This window comes from Thalia democratica, chromosome 6 (genome assembly GCF_965202585.1).
Source record: "Thalia democratica chromosome 6, ktThaDemo2.hap1.1, whole genome shotgun sequence".
Classification (NCBI taxonomy): Eukaryota; Metazoa; Chordata; class Thaliacea; order Salpida; family Salpidae; genus Thalia; species Thalia democratica.
In genome coordinates this window covers 57,818,866-57,839,489 of record NC_139170.1, presented here as the reverse complement: position 1 = coordinate 57,839,489, position 20,624 = coordinate 57,818,866, and the positions used below count along the sequence as shown (strand labels likewise).

Below are 20,624 nucleotides of genomic sequence, written 5' to 3'. Positions count from 1 at the left end.
TTAAAGTATCTATTCACGATAAATATTATTTTTGTAAAAATCTTTACACCTTTAGCTTAAAAGACATCAGTTTTTTGGCTTAAAAAAATATACAAAAGCCTAGATCGTTTATTTCGGTTTTAGGATGATGATATATTAAAAAATACTTTATTTTTATTTACTTTAAATGAAATAAATCATGTTTCAGGCCATACATGTACTATTTATTATTTTAAAAAGCTTCATTAACTTTACTTATAGTAAAGTAGTTAACTTGTACACAACTCTACTCTCTAAAACAAAGTTTATTAAATGGTTAGGAAAAAAGACTAAAAACTTATGAAAGTGATAAACTATATATAGTTCTACTTAAAACTTACAAAAATAGTTCAAATCTGATAGAAAAGTGAAAAGTAAAAAAAAAACTTTAAACTTGATTTCCCTTCTTTTAGTTTAAGTTATTTAGTTTGAAACCTTAAATACCGAGTTTTCAAAAACAACCTAATGTTAGCTAAATGTTAGCGTCAAAAAAAAATTATTTAAAAATAAGTTTTTTAGTTTTCAAGTTTTAGTGTAGTATAGTAGCTTTAGCAACGTAAAATATTGATTGAACAACTTTTTATAAACACAATTTTCGTGGTATATCCATTTACGAATTTTAGATCTCTTAGAACCTTAAAGTATTTTCACTAGTTTGTCAGTTTTTTTTTTTTGATAATATGCTTTATAGCAACAAAACTATCTTGCAACCACAGATTAAAACAAAAAATACATTAATATAGGACATGTAGCAAAATTGATACTTATACTTATTATCATCTAAGATTTTTCATTGTAAATTAAGTATAAAAATCAACACACCTATTTAATATTAACACTGATATATAGTGAAATAAGCTATAGTTTAATTGTGCTAACTATTTGTACAAAGTATCTAAAGTTTTAAATACTTTGTACAAATTGCTTGTTTGTAAATACGAACTATTTTTACCCCTACTAGTAATGGCTCAGAAAATGACTAATGCTCTAAAATAGTACTGCTCCTTATAGAAATTAATTTCATACTGTTTATAAACAAACAACATGAAAAATATTATTGTAAGATTAACCACTTGAAAGAAATAAAAATAATTTAAATGTAAACAAATCAATCAAGAAGAGGTTTATGATAATTTTAGTTTCAAACAGACAATAAAACTATTTTAAAATCAATAAAAATCTCTAATGTAAAAATCAATATAAAGCTTTAGTATTTCTGCATGTGTCAGATTATGAACAATATGTTTGTAAGTATATGTTTATACAAAAAAAGTTAGTTTTCAAACCCTTAAACATTATGTCTAAAGGTTACTTTGGTTAGATAAAAGTGTTAAACTTTTTTTACATTTTCAATTGTTGAAATAGTAAACATGGCAAAATTTGTAAAAGATGAAGAAAATAAAAAAGTTTTTAAAAATTGTAAGTTTGACTAAAAAGTTCTTAATCTAAGACTTCTTAAATAAATCTGACTATTTACAAAACATATTGATGTAAATAGACAATGATTAAATTTAAGGCGTAATTAGTTTTTATAAAACTTTTACTTTTTTAAAAACACCTAACACAAATAATATTCTTTAGTTTTGTTATATACTTGAATTTTACATTAAGATTTAATAATAATAGAAAATTTTTCTTTTGAATTTATGTGTAATTCTTTTTTAAAGTTTATAACAAAACGAAAATAGTCTTTAGTAATTTTTATATAAATATTCATCATCAATATTTAATAAAAATCGTAGTTAAATTGTCAACAAAACATATGATATTGAATAAAGTTTTATTTTAAGCTTTTCTTATCTCGAATAACAAAAAATATTTTATCCATCAATCAAAAAAACAAAATATAAATTTTTAAATCATGTATATGTTTTAAATGACTCATCACCAAAGTTTTAAATTAAAATTTGGTCTTTTGAATTAATTATAAAATAATTTTTTAGCGCTTTCTGGTGTTTTTTATGGTGGAACGCTTATTAATTTTGATCAATTTAAGGTAATTTAAAAAATATATGTAACAATGATTATTTAATCTTAAGCTAAAATGATTTAGAATAAACTTTACAAGTAAAATTTTGCAACTGTGGGAAAACTTGTAACACACATTTGAACAAACACTATAATAAAATGAAAACCCTTGTAACAAAATCAGATTGACTTTTACATAAAAACTAAACCTTAACCTACAACAAGGACATCAGGAAAAGTATGATAGATTACTACGGCAGTATATGATAAAAATGTCATTACAGTGTGTTGTTACAAGTAAGATGATAAGTTTTTTAAATAAACAAGAAATTCGGATCTGTTGTTAACATTTACAAATGTCAATCATCAGTTATGATGACGTAACTGTCATTATTAAGAATTTTCAAAACTGTAATATTTCGATTAACTTATTTTTTAGATTAAAAAGCACTTTTTAGTTAATGTGTATATTAGATTAATAATGTATTTAAGCATCTAACTTCAATATATAAAATTTTAACTAAAACATGGTTTCTTTAATACATAGCCTAGGCTTAGCTACTAAAGTCAAAATAAAATATACCAATAAAGTTCTACAAAAAAAGGATAAAGTTTTCTTTGTTTTTTTTTCAATGAGAAATTTCTTTGTTTTTTTTAATGAGAAAATTCTTAAGCTTTTAAAAGATATCGGAACAAAGCAAATATATTTTTATAAGCTCCTACTATAAATGGCAAACGTTGAATTTAAGAAAACATTGAACTTTTTTTTTATATAGTATCTGTATTTACATACAAACTTCCGTGTTATCAGCACTGCTAAACCTTTTTAATTTAAAACTGTTTACGGTTTTATAATAATCATTCTTTAGCATGTGTATAAGGGCAACTTGTTAAAAAATGCTAAAAAATACATTTGTAGTCTGATCTTAAATTAAAAATGTTAATCTATATTTTCATTACTTAAAATGATACTTGTTTAAAAGTAATCGAGAACAAATTACTACTTTGAAACAGAAATTAAAAACTTTTAACTCAGATAATATGCTAGTATGCTTATAACCTTACATTTTTTAAATTAAATGATTCCTAGAATATAATGCTTAAAAAATTTTATGTAGCATGTTGTCTGATATACAACAAGTTTGTAGTTATTTATAATTAGCTCTGTTATATAGAAAACTCTATTCTAATATAACACTATAGTTACTAAAATGTATATTAAAAACCAACAACATATCAAAGTTAAAGTATAATAACAAACCAAATACTAATATACAACTAATTTTTATTTAACAAAAACTGCATTTAGTCGTAAAAAAAGTTCTTACTATAAACATTAAACAAGTTGTAAAGCTCACAACATAACTAACACTAAAAACTTTTACGATTTCAGTTCTATAAACACTTTTTTTTCTTGTGTTTCTCTCGATTCAAGTGTTTACCGCTCGTATAAAGTATTACCAAGAAACGGTTAGATAAAAAAAGTTCAGGAAATTTTATTAAACATTTTTGTTTAATATCAAGATTTTGAATAAAAACATTACACTTTTCTATCATCTTTAAACTGATTACTAACAATTTTTTTTTTTCAAATTAATTGAAAGTTAACTATGTTACTAATACTTGTGTACTTCATTATAAAACTCTGCAAAGCTAATAAACAATCAGGTGTTTTAAAAGAGTAAAAATAGATTAGCTACTTCTAAAAGTATACTTTTTGTAGATAAGTGCAATCTTAATAACTAATACTTCGTATAGCTTCAGATATCTCGTATAATACAACACGTGCATTATGAAATATAACAAATACTTTGCTATTCTTGTTATGTTAGTGCTTGTGTTGAAAATATTCTTAATTAAGCTCTTTGTGGTACATAGGTTTTTGTTTCTTTTTAGACACCTTAAAGTGTAAGATTGCAATGCATCAGCTAAAACTACATAATTGCTTTTTTGTTATAAAAATAGCAACTAAACAAACGTTTACTTAGTTTTTATTTACTTTTGAAAACTTAAAAAACAAAAATAGGTCTTAAAACAAAATAGAATTGATTAATAATCAACCAAAAAACATTTTTTTTTTCTCAATACTACTAAAACAAAAGCAAACTAATAGTTTAATTGTACAAATCATACAGAAATAGTTCGAGTTTTTTCTTATTAATAATATGAATATATTAAGACAAACATAAAATAAAACCATTTAAGATAGCTATATAAAGTGTAATAGTTAAATGCGAGAGTCGTATTTTCTATATCTTTACTTTGGTAATTTAGTTAACAACTTTTAAGTGTTACGGTAATATACGTTCAAAAACATTTTTTCACTAATGCACTAGTAACACATTTTTTAAGAATGAGTTGTTGTGCTACATTTAAAACAATTTTGTCAATTTTATACTTTCTTTCCAAATTACTAACCATACAAACAAATTGCTATACCATTGCAATTTTATTTATTACGGATATTTTAAATTATGCCAAAGAATGCTAGATTTTAGAATTTACTTTGATTATTCCACACCTAAAATTACACATAAAATACTAATAATTTCAAAATATATCTTCATCAGCTGCGACACATATTTAATAGTACTTTAAGAGTTAAAAAGCAGCATTTTTCTAAACTTATGTTTTTTATGATTTTTTTGAAGTAGAAATATTTAATTTGTTTAATAAACTTATGTAAAGCAGTTGTAAATTTTACTTCAATATATAAATTTTTAGTTAGAATATTAAAGCTTTATATCATTTAAACTTTATCTAACTGTTTTTATTTCAGAGAGCTAACTGCTAAGTTTTATTTAGTAAGCATGTGTAAATTCAAAAATGTTAAAATTAAAGTGTTACTGTTTTTAATAAAAAAATAAAATTATCCTAACTTATAAGTAATAAAAAGGTATTTTAATAATTAAACTAATATTAGTAATACTTATTTCATTATCTAATATTTTAATTATTTTACAATTATTAGTTTTGTTTGAACTAAAAAACTAATAGTTTTTAAGTTAAACTAATTTAATGACATTCGGATCAAAAAAAGTTTATTATTTATTACTTTATTTTTACAAAGTAATTTATCTCAGCTGTTCGTACAAAAATATTTCTGTTTAAAATTCAACTACTCAAAACAACTGATTTTTATTATTTTAGCAGAAACTATTACGTTGTTTAATAACAAAACTCCAGATTTCAACAAACCTTACTCATTCAATTAATACCAATTAATACAAAGTGTATTTGTACACATATATCCAAATCACTTATAGCATGCATGTTATACCACATAATTGGTAGGAGAAAATATTTGTTGTAATTTTAGCAATATATTATCTAAAAACAATAATAATACTCACGTTTAGTTTTATAATAAACTAATGAAGTTTTTATTTATTCTAAAACTTTGATAGTGCTACCTGTTATTCATAGTCACAGATTGTAAAAACGCAATTACTTATTGCTTCCTTTGCATTTGTTTTGTTAAACTTTTTTTGTTTTTACAAAATAAGTAAATACAAACTGTTTTAAACTAAAATTTACTTGATTTGTTTAGAAAGAAATTTAGCTGGACTTTAATTATTTTTTTTATCCATGCAGTAATATTTTTGCTTTTATTTCACTGTTATTCTTTATTAAACGACTAACAAAAAATAGTCGCACAAAAAAGTTGGTCGAAGCTGTGCGAATTTTTTTTTGTCTTTTTTTTTATCTAATCATACACCAGGATACAGCTTGATTATCTTCAGAACTGTTAGTATGCGACAATAGACTGAACAACTATGTATCTAAATTAAAAAGTATATGTTGTTTAAATAGAAGTTATTTAATGCTTGAAGTTCAAACTCAAAAAATTTGACAATTAATGTTTCAGTGAGTATTTATATTGGTCAGATTGAAAAATATTTAAATCAATATAAAACAATAAACTCTTAAAGTACGAAAAAATATTCAATAGAATCTTTTATAAATTACTTTTCAACTACCTAGAAAAAAAACATGTTTAACTTATACAAAAGGTTTTTAAAAAACAGTTGATAATATTTTTGTAACTAATAATATCAAACAAACAATTTAATAACAATTATATTAAGTAAAAGTATATAGATAATAAAATTATTAAGTCTATTTTGAACTGCTTTTGGTTACATGCTTTTACGATATTCAATCAATGCAAGAAAACTTATAAACCTTAAATATCCTTTAATTTGATAGAATAACACATAAAAGAACTTAAACGCGAAAAACATTTGAAACAAACATGTCATTAAAGTTTTTAACCTTAAAAGAAAATGAAAGTTAAAGTTAATACTTATTTTACCGATAAAGTGTTATACTCACGTATGAAAACAAAAACAATTTGAACAATGTGATAGTTGTTGCTCTATATATGATTGACAAAATAATGTAAATAAATTTTAATGTGAGTTTTGACTACCTTTATACTTAACATTGTTACTAGTTTAAACAAAACAAAAATAGGATAAAATAATAAACTCTTAAGTAAAACTAAATGTTTTAACTAAAAAGTAGTTAAACAGAATTTTATCTGACATTTGCTTGATTTAAATTTCAAATGGCCTCTTCAGAAAAGTAATTTTGAAAACAAACAAATCAGTGTAACTTGTTGAACTTAATTCATTTCAAGTATTAAAAAAATCTTTAAACTTATACTTTTTAACCATTTTTGTATCCTTGAAACAATGTAAAGTTTAATTTTAATTTTTTAAATTTTGTTTCAACTATTAGGCATTTTTTAATGTTAATATTTTTTTCTAAACTTTCTTAAACTAATGTACGACAATTAACAAAAACTTAAATGTTTTAAGTCTTAACCTAATCTATATTTTCCACATATCATATGACTACTGTCTGACTTGAAGAGGCTGTTTTATATCTAATGTCAAATAATATGACGGTCAAGTTTGAAAATACTTACTACGAAAACTTTTAATTAAATACTTTGTGAAACGGTAGTACCTTAGATATTTCTAACTATAATCAAGCTTAGTTTGTGATTTTCCTTAAAAAAGTTTTGCTTTAGATGATAACATCTTACTAAACTTTGTTTAAAAACAACTTTATTGACTTTGAAGTACAACAAAATAAAAAAATTCCTGTCTTAACTTTTATACACATTTTATCTCACAGTAAAAAAAATTGATAGTGAGTAACAAATAAATATTAAAATAAAAAAATTGTTATAGTCTTTACTTTTGTGTAAGTTGTTAAGTTTATATAATAACTGGGTAAACGATATAATGAATGCCAATATATTTTTCCAATCTAAACATCTACATGTCGTAATAGTTTAAGAAATTTTTATTACACTATAGCTACAATTATATTTATATTTTTACTCTGTGAATTTATTATAAATATAAAATAAAATGTACAATCACTTAGAATAAATTTATTCGTTGTACAATCTTTGTAATAAAAGGTTAATCGGTCCAATAAACGTATAAAGGTCAAGTTTAATGCTTTAAAAAGTCAACATTTTTGTAATCTTTAACAATTTTCGTCTAAGCTTAAATATTTTTGAAATCATTTAAACTTAACACCAGTATAGTAACGTTTTATATCACGAAAATTCTGCTTATGGTAATTTTTAGGTAATAAGTTTAGTAAAAAGTTGTAAAATTAATAAATAATTAACAAGTTCTAATAACTTTAGAAAACTTCTTATAATTACTTTATATATCTATTAGACTTTTTACCGTGTTTAATTGCTAAAATTTTGTACAATATGTACTAAATATTATAACAAACTAAACAATTTTTTATTTAGACTGTAAAAATTAATACTTTTGAAATATTCTTTTAATCATTTGAAAAAAAAATCAACCAGTTTAGAAAGAATTTTATGTTAAGTAAGTATAATAATTTTCATTTTCAAAAACGAAATTAAGTTTTAATTTTCATTAATATTCTTCAAGTGGTACCTTTAAATACAAAAACATTTTAATTTTACAATTTAACATAATAGTGCTACTATTAAAAACATTAGGTAAATAAAAAACAAAAAAAAAAGTGTAGAAGTTACAAAAATGAGTTGATTTTAAGAAATCATATAATAAAATTAGACTAAAGTTAAAATAATCAATAAATTAAGTAAAAAACAACTATTGATTGACTACTGTTCAAGGATTAAAACTTTGCTGTCTTGTCTACAATATTAGTTAATCACACATGGGAATACTTACTTTCGGGTTTACCAAATCGTTTGCCAATTAATTTTGAAATTTAATTTTTTTCGAAAACGCTTAAATGAAATAAATCACGTAATGTAGTGTGAATCACTATTAAAGATAGACAACTATAAACATTTTAAAAACGTTTGAATAAAATATGTAATACTTTTAATAACAAAATGTATTACTTCATATGCATTCTTCAACTTTATAAAAGCATTTTTTCGTTTTACCAAACTATACTATTTCACTGTTAATTTCCGCAAAACTAATACCTTAATAAACTGAACTTATATTACTTTTTTACTAACTCAGTGATAAATAAAACTAAGTTAAACTTTTTTACTAACTTCTACGCCATGTTTAAAATAACAAAAAGTTAAAATTTAAATATCTGAAACAAAGAGACAACAAAAATTTTGTAATATAACGTACGACCTTTCAATAAAATATTTTTAAACAACTTTAACAAATAAAAGGGATTTAATTAACATTTTATCTTGTTCTTTTGAAAACAACTTCTAAATTCCATAGCTGATTTAAGACTGAATTTCAACTTAGAAACATATACTTACTTTAAAATAGCTTAATAGTTTTTGATCATAAAAACAAAACTTTGATTAACACTTTCACTTGGCTACGTGACTGACTACTAAATAAACTTTCCAATATTAACATGTTCGTTAGACTAACCTTTTTTATTTCTAAATGTTACTCTCGTTTTATTTAAAATAAAAAGTACTCCAATCAAAGTTGATTTTATATATCGTTGTAAAACTGTCCAATTAACTTTTATAAGGTTGTTTTTTAACGGTTAGTTATGTAAGGTTTATCGAACTCAACTCTAAGTTGCAATTAATCTATCGACATTTAATGATTATATTATTTAATCATACTTCTAGTTATAAAACGTATTAGCTGTAAAGATATCATTATATAAACAAATATTTATTGTTAAGTACTGTAGGAACATATAAACTAAAAAATAGTTTAAACTGTGTTTTTTAAATAGTTAAAACAACAATGTGCTGTAAAGACAATTTTTAAGTTTAATGTTTTAAATCAAACGATTTTGTCATAAATGTACTTTAAAATACTTTTATTTAACAATCTTTAGGAATTTTCATTAAAATTAAAACTAGTGATTTCGAGGTTTAATTTAATAATTTTGAAAACTTTAATGTCTAATTTACTTTTATTTTTTTACATTTTTATCTTTTAGTTACTTTTTATTGATTTTACGTTAACTGTACAATGTCGGAACATAAATTTAATCTATAAACGATAAAACTCAACTTTTACTTAATTTAAAAACAGGTTGAAACCCATTTACTTTTCAAAAATGTTAATGTTAAAACTTTAAAACAACCTTTGCAATAACATCTTTGAAAATATGTTTTTTTTTAAAGATAAGATTCAAAGCTAAAATAGTAAATGAAAAAATAACACTTTGTATGTGTTGTTATTTATAACATAAACAAATTAGTTATTAAAAAGAATTCTTTAATTGATATCTTCAAACCAGCCTTATTTTAATTTAAAATTTCAATCTCGTTTTTAAACAATTTTATTTTAGTATCAAGTTAAACTACTTGATATTTTAAAACTTTATAAAACACTCCAATTTTATTTCATAAGGTTGTATTTAAACGTTTGAAAACGTTAGGTTTACTAAACTACTCAAAATTAAAATTTAGTTATTCATATTCAATGATTAAATGTTTTCAATATAATTGTACCTTTACACCATTTTTAGCAGTAGAAAACTCTAGAAAGATATAAACTATAAGATAGTTTATACTGTATTTTCATAATTAGATTATATTACAATATGTTAAAATAATTTTAAAATAAATATTTTATAGAAATTTAAACAACAATTATGTATTATGTCGTGCCGTCAAATTAGGTTTTTCATTCTAGATCTTCTCTATATTAAGGTTTGAACACGTACAATAAATTAGGTTCATTGTTTAAATTTATAAGATACAATTTTTCATGTTCTGTAAGTTTGTTAGTTTGTTATGAAAACACTGACAATTTGTTAAGAAAGTTTTTCTGCTTAAAATAAGTTTTTTTTTTGTTCGATCTCAACTGCATGTAAGTACGTTATTGATAAATTACAACTATTATATAATGAGCTAAAATAGCCTTTTGATTATATTAAGATTTTGATTAGACCACATTAACATTTATTACTTTATCAAATATAAAAGTTTTCACAAATTAATTAATTTTTGGAAAAGTAATAAGTAGGAGATTAAAGTAAAGTGAATATTGTTTCAATGCGATTAAATCTTTTTTTGTTATGGTTCAATTACTTTTAACTTAAAAAAGATAAAAGTTTAACGAGGTATAGCTTTCGATGTATCAATAATGTTTAACAGTTTACTTTGTTTATTGAATACATGACAGTTAATTTTCAAACTAATGATGCCATAATAAAAAGTATGTTTATTTAATAAATTATACCAGTCATAGGTACTTACTATAACTTCAGAGGTTATTTTCTTAGGTTTCATGAACAGAAGATTATGACTACTTTGAAATGTATTGTAGTTAACTAACCGTAAAATATTTTGTAGTAATATGCTTAGTGTAATGAAGCCAGGCTTATCCCCTTTTTAAAGTTTTGTTGCTAGTTTAAATATATAAGGCTATTCAAACTTTGCTTTACATAGTTTCTAATGTGTTCTTGTCTTCAAATATAAACAGAGCTTGTTAGTACCTTTTGTTGTTTACTTTCTTGGTTCCTTTTAGTAGAAATAAGTACAAAACTAAGATTCACTAAATTCACTGTTTAAATAAAAATAAATTAATGAAAATGAACTGTTTAATTATTTTTTAAGTTATATGGAGTTTTTAGATGCATCGTCAATTTAATTAAGTAACATTATCTTGAATAGTTGAAAAAACATAAGATTAAATTAACTTTTTATTAGATGTTAACAACTTTTTCTCTACTAGCAGCTTTGATTTATTTTAAACAACTGTTCCTAGTTAAACCATGATTTAGGCCTGTTTTTAAATCTTGAAATTAAATATCCACTTTAATAATTTTTTTGTCTTTTAAAAGTTTTCAAAGAATGACAGTGTTTCTTTAAGTTCCTTGAATTTTAAATATAAACGTTCAAAAAACGTTACTTTTATTTATTAAACCAAAAATTTTTATAACTTAAAAACAGTGCAGGAAAAATAGCATATATTTAGTATAGTATTTTGAAAGTAGTACAGAGGTGATAGTAAATTACATAAAAAGTACAAGTTTTTTTTTCATACGTATAGTTTTATATTGTCATTCGTTTTACTATTGAATTACTTCACTTAAAACCCTATAATTCTTAATATTTTTATTGATGTTTAGAAAGTATAAACTCGATTATTGTTGATGTTATAAAAACATTTCTTATTAGCCATTCATATATATTTAAATAAAGTCTATACAATTAAAACATATTTAAAATCCAAATAAAGTGAAACATTTTTAAGTAGACATAGTTGTTGCAGAGTAGTCAAATAAAAAAAGATTAAAATGTAATAAGCTAATAAAAGAGTTTCAATAAAACAAATATAAAACTTTATTTATTCTGTTAACAAATCAAACAATTGAAATTAATTATAAAAAGTGTTATAGGTTGTTAAAGAGTTTTTTATATAACAGATATCTTTTTTTTTTAAACAATGATGTTTTAGAGCAGTCTTTAGTACGAACTTAATTATATTTTATACAATTTTTATATTCTTTAACAACAATGTATATATGTTTTTTTTTTTTTTAAGAATATTTTAGCTATCTTATTTATTGACAAAAGTAGAGTTTAAGTCATTTAAACTCATAAAGTTGAAAGTTTTTTTTTCTTACATAACTGTTAACGTTAAAAATAAGCAAGACTAATTTTATAACCTCGTAAATAAGACGTACGACTGTAAAATATTTTTATTTATTTTGACTATAAAACCATTTTTTTCAAAGATTTAATGCAAGACTTTAAGTGGTTTGGCTTTTAATCTCTTTATTAAACAATTTATAGCTTCACCGCACAATTTCCTATGTACTAGTTTAAACAAAGCCAAATTTCATTTTGTACTATTACAGCATTACAATGATTCGCACTTTTTCTAATAAATTTATAACTTTTACATTGTTGACATAATATATAATCTCAGAGAACATTTCACAACAAAAATATTTACAGAAAGTTATTTCAAAAACATTTAACACTATTCTTACCTAAAGTAAACAAACACCGGATTTGTAATTATCAATTATACGCATGGTTTAGTACATATTTAATTAAAACTCTTTAGTTTTGCTAGTATTACAACTGTACTTAATATAAACAAACAGTACTTATGTATCACACTTGCACTATATTTTAAAAAACTGTTAAACTTCAGACATATATCTTAATACAATATCTAAATACTTTATTTTTGAGTTTAAAGTTTTTACTACAGAACATTTAAAAAATCGACAAACACTTTTAAAATTTCTTACTTTAAAAAATAATGTAGCTATAATGTTTAGTATAAACTCTAAGTAACACTGTATCAAAATTATTAAAAAACATACTTATGCCTAATAGCTTTAGTATTTTAAATATATTTTGTATCAGGTTCTTCAAAAAGCACTTCCTAAAGTAAGTTAAAGTTTGTCATTCAAAAACATTTTAATAATTTTTTTGTTAACTAAATATTTTTATAGTAATAGTTTTCTGGCTTCGACTAAAAAAACAATTGATAACTAATTAATGCCAGTTTACTCAAAACTTTGCAATTAAGTATAAGATTTGAACAGTATACTTAAATTAACTGTAGTACAGTAGATATATATTGACAGCAATTAAATTCTTTTGAATGAATTTGAACTTTATTCAAGTTGTTTGAAATTCTTAAATAAAAATTTGAATAATATTTTAAAAACTATAACAGGATACAATATATAACTAATATTTATGTATAAAGGTCATACTAAAACACTTCCTAAGTTTAGAAAGTCAATAACAGATAAGTAACAGATTTAAAAATAAAAAGTTTTATAATAATTTTTATACATTAAAGTAAAATTAAAAATTACTTGATTATAAGTTTTTTAGTAAAGTAGTCTTATTAAATACCAATTAATGTGGTTATACTTGAAATTGTGCAATGAATTATCAAAGTTAAATGATACACTTAAATTAATTGTAGTACAAGTGGTTATATATAAACAGCTATCAAACTTTTTTGAATGACTTTGAGCTATTTTTTAACTAGTTTAACAAAGTATTTCATAATCTATTTCCTAATATCACATTTTTAAGTCGTTTTATAACGCTAAAACTTTATTTAGTATAAAATAATTATTGCAAGTAAATTGAAAAAATAAAAAATGAATAGACTTTGTATAAGTAATAAGTGCTTATTTTATTTTTCCAAAGTAAATACTAAATATAATATGCTAAAGAGGAGAGTATGATTAAGAAAAACTAGTTAAATAACATTGTGGATTAATCTTCAGTGTATAAAATAAAGTTGCCTGTGCAGTGCATCACATATTTCGTTAATATAGCTGTTATACAGTGTTTTAGAAAAAACATTTTATTGCAAAAACTAAACAAAACCATTTGTTAAGAAGTAATAATACTAAATTAAACTGTTAAAATTTAAAAAGCTATAAATATTTTTATCACAGTTGTAAACTTAATTCCTCAAACTAATTTCAAAATGTATAAAAAATTTTATATAAAAATACTAAAGTATAAGATAATTGTTTTAAGTGATTGATATTGTACCTTTACTCTGGTATAAGAAAAAGAACATAACATTTAATTTGTAAATAAATTATAAAGGTAAAAATATTTAGTTTTAAAAAATCTAAAAAAATAAAAGTAAAACAGATTTTTAAACATTTTCTTGTACATCTTCTGTCCACTTATGTTAATAAAACATAAATTTATCTATGTATAGAAAAGTTGTGAAATAATGTAAACGAGTGAATTTCAATTTCGCAATATGTATATAAAACTTTTTTATCAATTACAAAACCGATAAAAATTATGTTTAAATAATGATTTGAAATAAAAAAAAAAGTAGTATTAAGGCTATTTAGAACAACACTGAATTTGGATTATGATTTTTTAAATTAAAAAAAAGTAAGTAATATTTTTTTCCTTATATGTTTATGGTATCAATTTAACCCTATTGTACTATCAATTCAAAGACTTTTTCTTATTTTTTATGTACAGATCTTTAACAATTTCAATATTGAAAGTTTGATTGTAGACTTCTTCTAGAGTTTTCTTCTGTTCGTTTTTGTTTGTTGCTGAATTTTGGTTTTTCTTTACAATTTTCGTAATTGCTTGTGATATATCTTGTGAAGTTTGGCGTAGATAGTTCCGCTTTTTCTTTGGTTTTGAGTTTGCTGTGTTTATTAAAACACTTTCAGTAAATATTACTTAAGGAAAACTTGTAACTCTTACTTCTAAAAGCAATATTCTTTTATAGTGAAGCATACGATTTTTATTAAACTTTAAACAATTACAAAACCAGATTAAAAAAATTGGCATTTTTATTATTTTTACCTTTTTTAACAAAATCTAAGTTTGGTAAAAACCAGAAATAAGATTAGTATAAATTTATTCCAAACAAACTACAAAAAATACTTTTCCAATTTCAGTTTTATAACAACTATTTTATAATGTGTTAAGGAAGTACTGAGAATTAATTGTAAATTATTAGAGAAAACTAAGCAAATTTATTGATAGAAGTAATAAAAAACTAACATTGATCGGAGAAAAGTTTGTCAGTATTATGCAAAGTCAAATACTGGAAATTTGTCACTATTTCCCCATCTTCCACTACAGGTGGTACAAAATAATGATCATCTGTCTCAACTTCAATACCCTCCACTGGTTTCGGTAATTGTGACGTAACAGACTGTGACATCACAAGGGTTGATTTTCTCCTCATTTTATTGGCAAAGAAGGAGCTTCTGACTGATGATTTTCTATTCTGAAGTGAGATGTTTGACTTGAGCATCTTTTTGCGGGATAAATTGTTTGTTGACTGGTAGAAAAATCTGAAAAGTTGTTTTTTAAGCTTATTCTTATAGATGTGAATATATTAGAATTGTTTTTATACAAAACCCTGTAGTAGTTAGTAACATTTTTTTACTAAATTTACGAACATTATAAACTGTTGTTAAAATTTTTTATTGAAGCTTTACTAGCGTAAAATTCAAAATTCTCAACTTTACTTACTTTGATTTATTAAATATCTTAATTTCATGTATATATATAACATCTTCAAAAGTATAAACAAACTAAATCCTTATTAAATTTATGATGTATAGAACCAAGGTATACATGTTTATGTTTTCTTTAAGCTTGTCTTTTAATTACCAACCTAGAAACGCTTTTAGCTTTGTTTAGTTTTCCTTGACCGGATATTGGTTTTATTTTGGAGTCATTCATTGAAATACTCAGGTTTTTGTCAGGCGTTTTATTCTCCAGCTTTTTTGTAAGATAGCTATCATACAAGATTTTAGGTTCTTGGCCATTTTTCTATAAATTTGTAATATTATAGATTATTAGTATACATTAATAGTCTACCCCATTTATCAAATTTTAACAGTTTGTAATTTTTTTCTCTAAAAATAAACGAGTATAACTTTGTTTAAATTTTAAGAACTAAAAACTAATTTCAGTATTAATTTATCTCAGAGGTTTCAACTAATTTATTTTAATTCAAATGCTCAATGTAAAGCCCTAAAAACTTATTGAATTAATTGTCAAACAACAAATGTATTAACAATTTACCTTAGCCTTCATACTTTTCTGTATAAGTGTATCAAATTCTTGTTTCAATTCAGACAAGCTTTTTCCAATCTGATCATTTTCAAATACATCATCAAACCACCTAATTTTCATATCAGATGTAGTCATTGTTTATAGTTTGGACACTTTATAAAATATGTTTATTGGTATTAACTGTATCTGTTAAAAAGAAAAAAATTGATAACAAGTTTTAAAATATCTTTATTAATATATTTTTAACACATTTGTAGTTATTTAAAAAAAATTTCTATTTTCTTTTATAGATTTTCTTTAGTATTATTAATTTGTGGACTCAAGTACAATACTTTTAAAGATTAGTATGAACAACTGAACTTTGTTAGTCTATATATCCTTTTAGTTATACTAAATTTGAAAACAAATGTTGTATCTTATTAGTTAGTTGCTTATGACAAAAAAAATGGAAAAAGGTTGAACTTAAACAACATTAACTTCAAGAATAGAGTTAAAACATCTACTGCATTACTTTTATTTTTCCTTCTACAACCACAAACATTATATCTCTAAAAACGTTAATGTCTATCAGTTCATTGTAACACTTACTTGACTCATTCGGAATAAAAACAACTAACTTTAGTTACAGTTAAATAATAAAAAAAGAAAAATATATTTTGTAAACTCGTATAGAACTAGAAAAAATCTAGTATAAACATATTAGCTGAACATTTAAAAACAAGCCTTCAAGATTTAGATAGAGCACAATAAAAATCCAATAACATTAAAAGCGATTAAATGCTTTGATCATAAACAAAAATGTTTTCTTTATAAATGTGAAGTTAGCCTATTCAAGCTCAATGAATAAAAGCTTATCTTTTGTACAAACAAATGTGTTTTTATAAAAACATTTACACCTTTACTTTATTAATTAACATTTTTTAAAAGTATGAAGACGACAAAACTTTAAACAACTTGACTTACTACTTTTTTTAAAGTTAAAAACATAGTGGCATAAAGATAAACATAAAGTTAAATATTTTGGCATGGTGGCATGTATGTATTTATATATTTCAAAAACTGCTATACTTGAACAAAAATGCTTTAATTCAAAAGTGTTCAATTTTTAAATACAGAAAAAACGTGAACTTAACTATTATTTAGAAAAATATATTGATTCAAAAAGATATTTTTAACTTGATTAAATTTTTAATGCAAGTAGCAAACTTTTAAACCGAAAAAACTTTTTATTTCTAAATTTACATTTCGAAACAGATCAGCTAAATGTTGTACTTGTAAAATAAATTTTTTAAGCTTATCTTAAGTTTAGTTTTATTATTAATTAGGAAACTTTTTACAATATATAGTTTCAATATCTTAAGCTAAACGACTCATCAAAACATTAGAAACACTTTAAATTGAATTATAAAAATAAACTCAGCAGCATTTTTATTTATTTTATCTTCAATACAATTTACTTTTTTATAAAATTTTAATGTTGATTTTATTATGATACCTTAAAAACTTTGAAAATTTATAATTACTAAAAGTATTATTAAAACTAAAAATTAAAAATTTTAACTAAAATTCTGAAAACATTAAACAAGCTTTGACGTGTTAAACAGTGATTTAGTAAATAAAAGACTAAAATTATTTAGTTCTTTTGAGTTACATGACATACATGACTTTAAAATAAAGTTAAAAAATGAAAAACCGCTACTCTTGCAAAGTTACTTACAAAATTAAATTGATAACATATAAAACTTATGCACTTTAAAACTTAAAAAGAAAACTAGCTTTCTTGTTTACAAACCTAACAGCATAAAAATATTAACGCAATAGTGACCACTTGAAAGCAGTATGAAGGAATAAAACTATAAACAAATCAATCAAAAGTGAAGAAATTAGTTTTTATTATAAGATATAAAAAGATTAAAGTCTTCTTTGTATATTAAAATCAAAAAAGTTCTTTAGTGTTACTATTGCTTTTATGAGAAACATAAACGCTAATAAAAGGTTTTTTTATAAATCTTAACACACCTTAATTATCTTGTCGTAAGTTTGTTTTAAATAAAATAACAAAATAATCTTACTTCCAAAAAACACTAACAAAACAAAAACGTTAACAAACACAGCAAAACTCAAAACAAGTTTAGAACGTTTGCTTTTAAAAACTAAACTGTTTTATTTAAAAAATAATAATTCTAGTCAAACTTTATTGGTTCAAACTAACCTATAATAGTATAAAAAGTTACTAAATATTCTAGATACTTATACTTGAAACAGTTAAGTTAAAATAAAATTCACTACCACTGTAGCAAATATAGTTTTTATACTCCGATCAAAAAATGTAAAACAAACGTTTACAACAATTACTTTACACACAAACAATATCTAACTGTGTAAAAACTACTGTTAAATAGCCCTATTAATAAAATCATATTAAAAATTTAAAAAAATTTAATTTCCCATTTTTCTACAAAAATAAGCCAATAAGAAAAATAAGATCGATTATAACAGCATTTAGCAATAAAAAGGTTATTATAGTGCTTTATCACATATTAAAGATAAGTTTATTGGAAAAGTTTAAAAAATTGATAACCTTTTAAACCTTAAAAAACGTCAACCAAAATATTATAAGTTTGTCAATTTATTTTTTAAACTAAATCAATTACAAATGTTTTTAAGGAAATTAGTAAAATTATTTTACTATTTAGGCTGATTTACTTCGAATGTATCAAAACAGTATTACAAATAACCTAAAACTAAGACTTAGGTTTTGTACATTTAATACAAATTGCTTTAAAAAAAAAACTAATTTCATTACAAAAGTCATCGTTGTACATTTGTTTCTACTTAGAAGTGTTTTTATAAACATACTCAAGTGCAATAAGTTAAATAGTGCTTTTAGAAGTTACTAAAAATAACAAATATTTAGTCTAACACAGCGTTAAACAATTTTATATACTTGTATGTTTATAAAAGCTTGAATAAAACCAGCATTATAAGATAATTTCTAAATAAAATAGTGAGGTAAAATGTTTTGTTTATTTTAGAAAAACTTTAAAAACACTTGCTTTACTTTTACTTCCTTGTAAATTACATTTCAATTTTTTATATTATTTGAATTTAAAATTTTACTTATTTTAGACAAAGATTTGAAATACCTGTTTTTATGTAACTTCCTTGTACTAACATTGCTTAACCTTTTTATATAAAACAGTTATGTAAACATTTATTTATTTTAATTTAAAAATACTTGCAATTACTAAAATTTCCTTTTAACTCACGAAGTTTAAGATTTTTTTTTATGTAAAGCTGAAAAATGTTAGTATTGTGAACTTAGATTTAAAGTTAATCATAAATGATTTTATACTTTTTTAACATACAGAACTTGACTCAAAATAAAATGAAAATAACTAAACTTTTAAAAAAAACTCTAACAAATCTATTTTTTTTTAGCTAAAACTCATAAAAAATTGAAAGTATATATAACTTCTCAGACTTGAAAAGCAATCTGTATAAAAAAATCATTATAAAAATTTTTCTCGGTTACTTAGATATTAGTATAGAACTAAGTTATAAAGCAACATTTCAGATACATAAATTCCTTTAATTAGTATGGACTTTGGTAGTTTTTCTTTATTAAGTATTCTTTGACTGATATAAAGCTTAAGTAATCTACAAACGAAATCTTTTACAGTCAAAACTGCCTTGTCTTTGTAGTAGTTTAGTTTTTGACTTAACTTTAAACACAAATTTAAAGTTAGAAACTACTTGAAAGTTTGTGTAAGTCTTAAACTAAACTGAAAACAAACATTTATCAGCAAAACAAAGATAGTTGATAAACTAGCAACTTTAAATTATTAATAGGCTAAGTTAAGACTTTAAACTTTTTCTCAAAGCTCACAAGCTGCCAGTATAGCCAAGTTAAAAACTTTAATGTTAGCTAGATATGTTTACAACTGCAACGACTGTAAAAATAAACTTTTTCTTCTACTATCGTTTGACATATTTACTTTTTTTAAGTTATATAAATGACCTGTGCTTTTTTGAATAACCAAGAAATTTACTTTGCCTTATAACATAATATCATAGTATGCTTTAGATTTTATACAAATACTTAAGTTCAAACACATAAATATTTAACTTAAAGCTATAAAAAATAAAAACATTGTTTAATTTAAATATTTATTATTTTATAAAAAAACATTTAAAACATTTTATTATGCTGCTTTGTGTTAATACAAATAAGTTTAAAACAAGAGACATTAATAACTAGTACTAACTATTTGTATTTTTTTAAATAATACTTCTTAATTTGATAATAATAGTGCGTTAATATATAGTTTACAGTATAAAAAAAAACGTTACCTTTAAGTTTATAAAGTGAAATACCTTTTTTATTGCAATTAGAGTTATTTTGAAAACATTTCTAATTACATAAATTTGTTGTTGCGCAGTTAATAAAAGATTAAACTGTTTTTACACACCTGCAAATGTTTAATCATTTTATACCGATAAAACAATGTTTAAATGAAATAGTAAGTTATAACTTTTTAAATCTTGCTCATATTAAATGCGATCTAAAACTAAAACAAATTTCATAATTTTTTCAAAAAGCAAAAATTTCTCAGCAAGTTACTGTAAGTTTTACAAATGTAAGTATTTTTTACTGTTT

General features: G+C 22.4%; 1 protein-coding gene across 1 annotated transcript; it reads right to left on the bottom strand.

Annotated features, from left to right (window-relative positions):
• Window positions 1–14,292: 14,292 nt before the first annotated feature.
• On the bottom strand, window positions 14,293–16,099 carry LOC145839255 (uncharacterized). Its single transcript, XM_082946853.1, has 4 exons — window positions 15,974–16,099; window positions 15,561–15,718; window positions 14,939–15,234; window positions 14,293–14,577 (listed from the first exon to the last, which is right to left on the bottom strand). Exons 1-4 carry the CDS (start codon window positions 16,097–16,099, stop codon window positions 14,366–14,368), a joined length of 792 nt encoding a protein of 263 aa, XP_082802979.1. The 3' UTR covers window positions 14,293–14,365.
• Between the last annotated feature and the right edge of the window lie 4,525 nt (window positions 16,100–20,624).

What these genes read in the sequence shown, in the direction of transcription:
- LOC145839255 (XM_082946853.1), bottom strand. Translation starts at nt 16,099, where the DNA reads ATGACTACATCTGATATGAAAATTAGGTGGTTTGATGATGTATTTGAA. An exon ending in AAAGCTAAAAGCGTTTCTAG is followed by an intron (nt 15,235 to 15,560) that starts GTTGGTAATTAA and finishes ACAACTTTTCAG; the next exon opens with ATTTTTCTACCAGTCAACAA. An exon ending in CAAACTTTTCTCCGATCAAT is followed by an intron (nt 14,578 to 14,938) that starts GTTAGTTTTTTA and finishes TAATAAACACAG; the next exon opens with CAAACTCAAAACCAAAGAAA.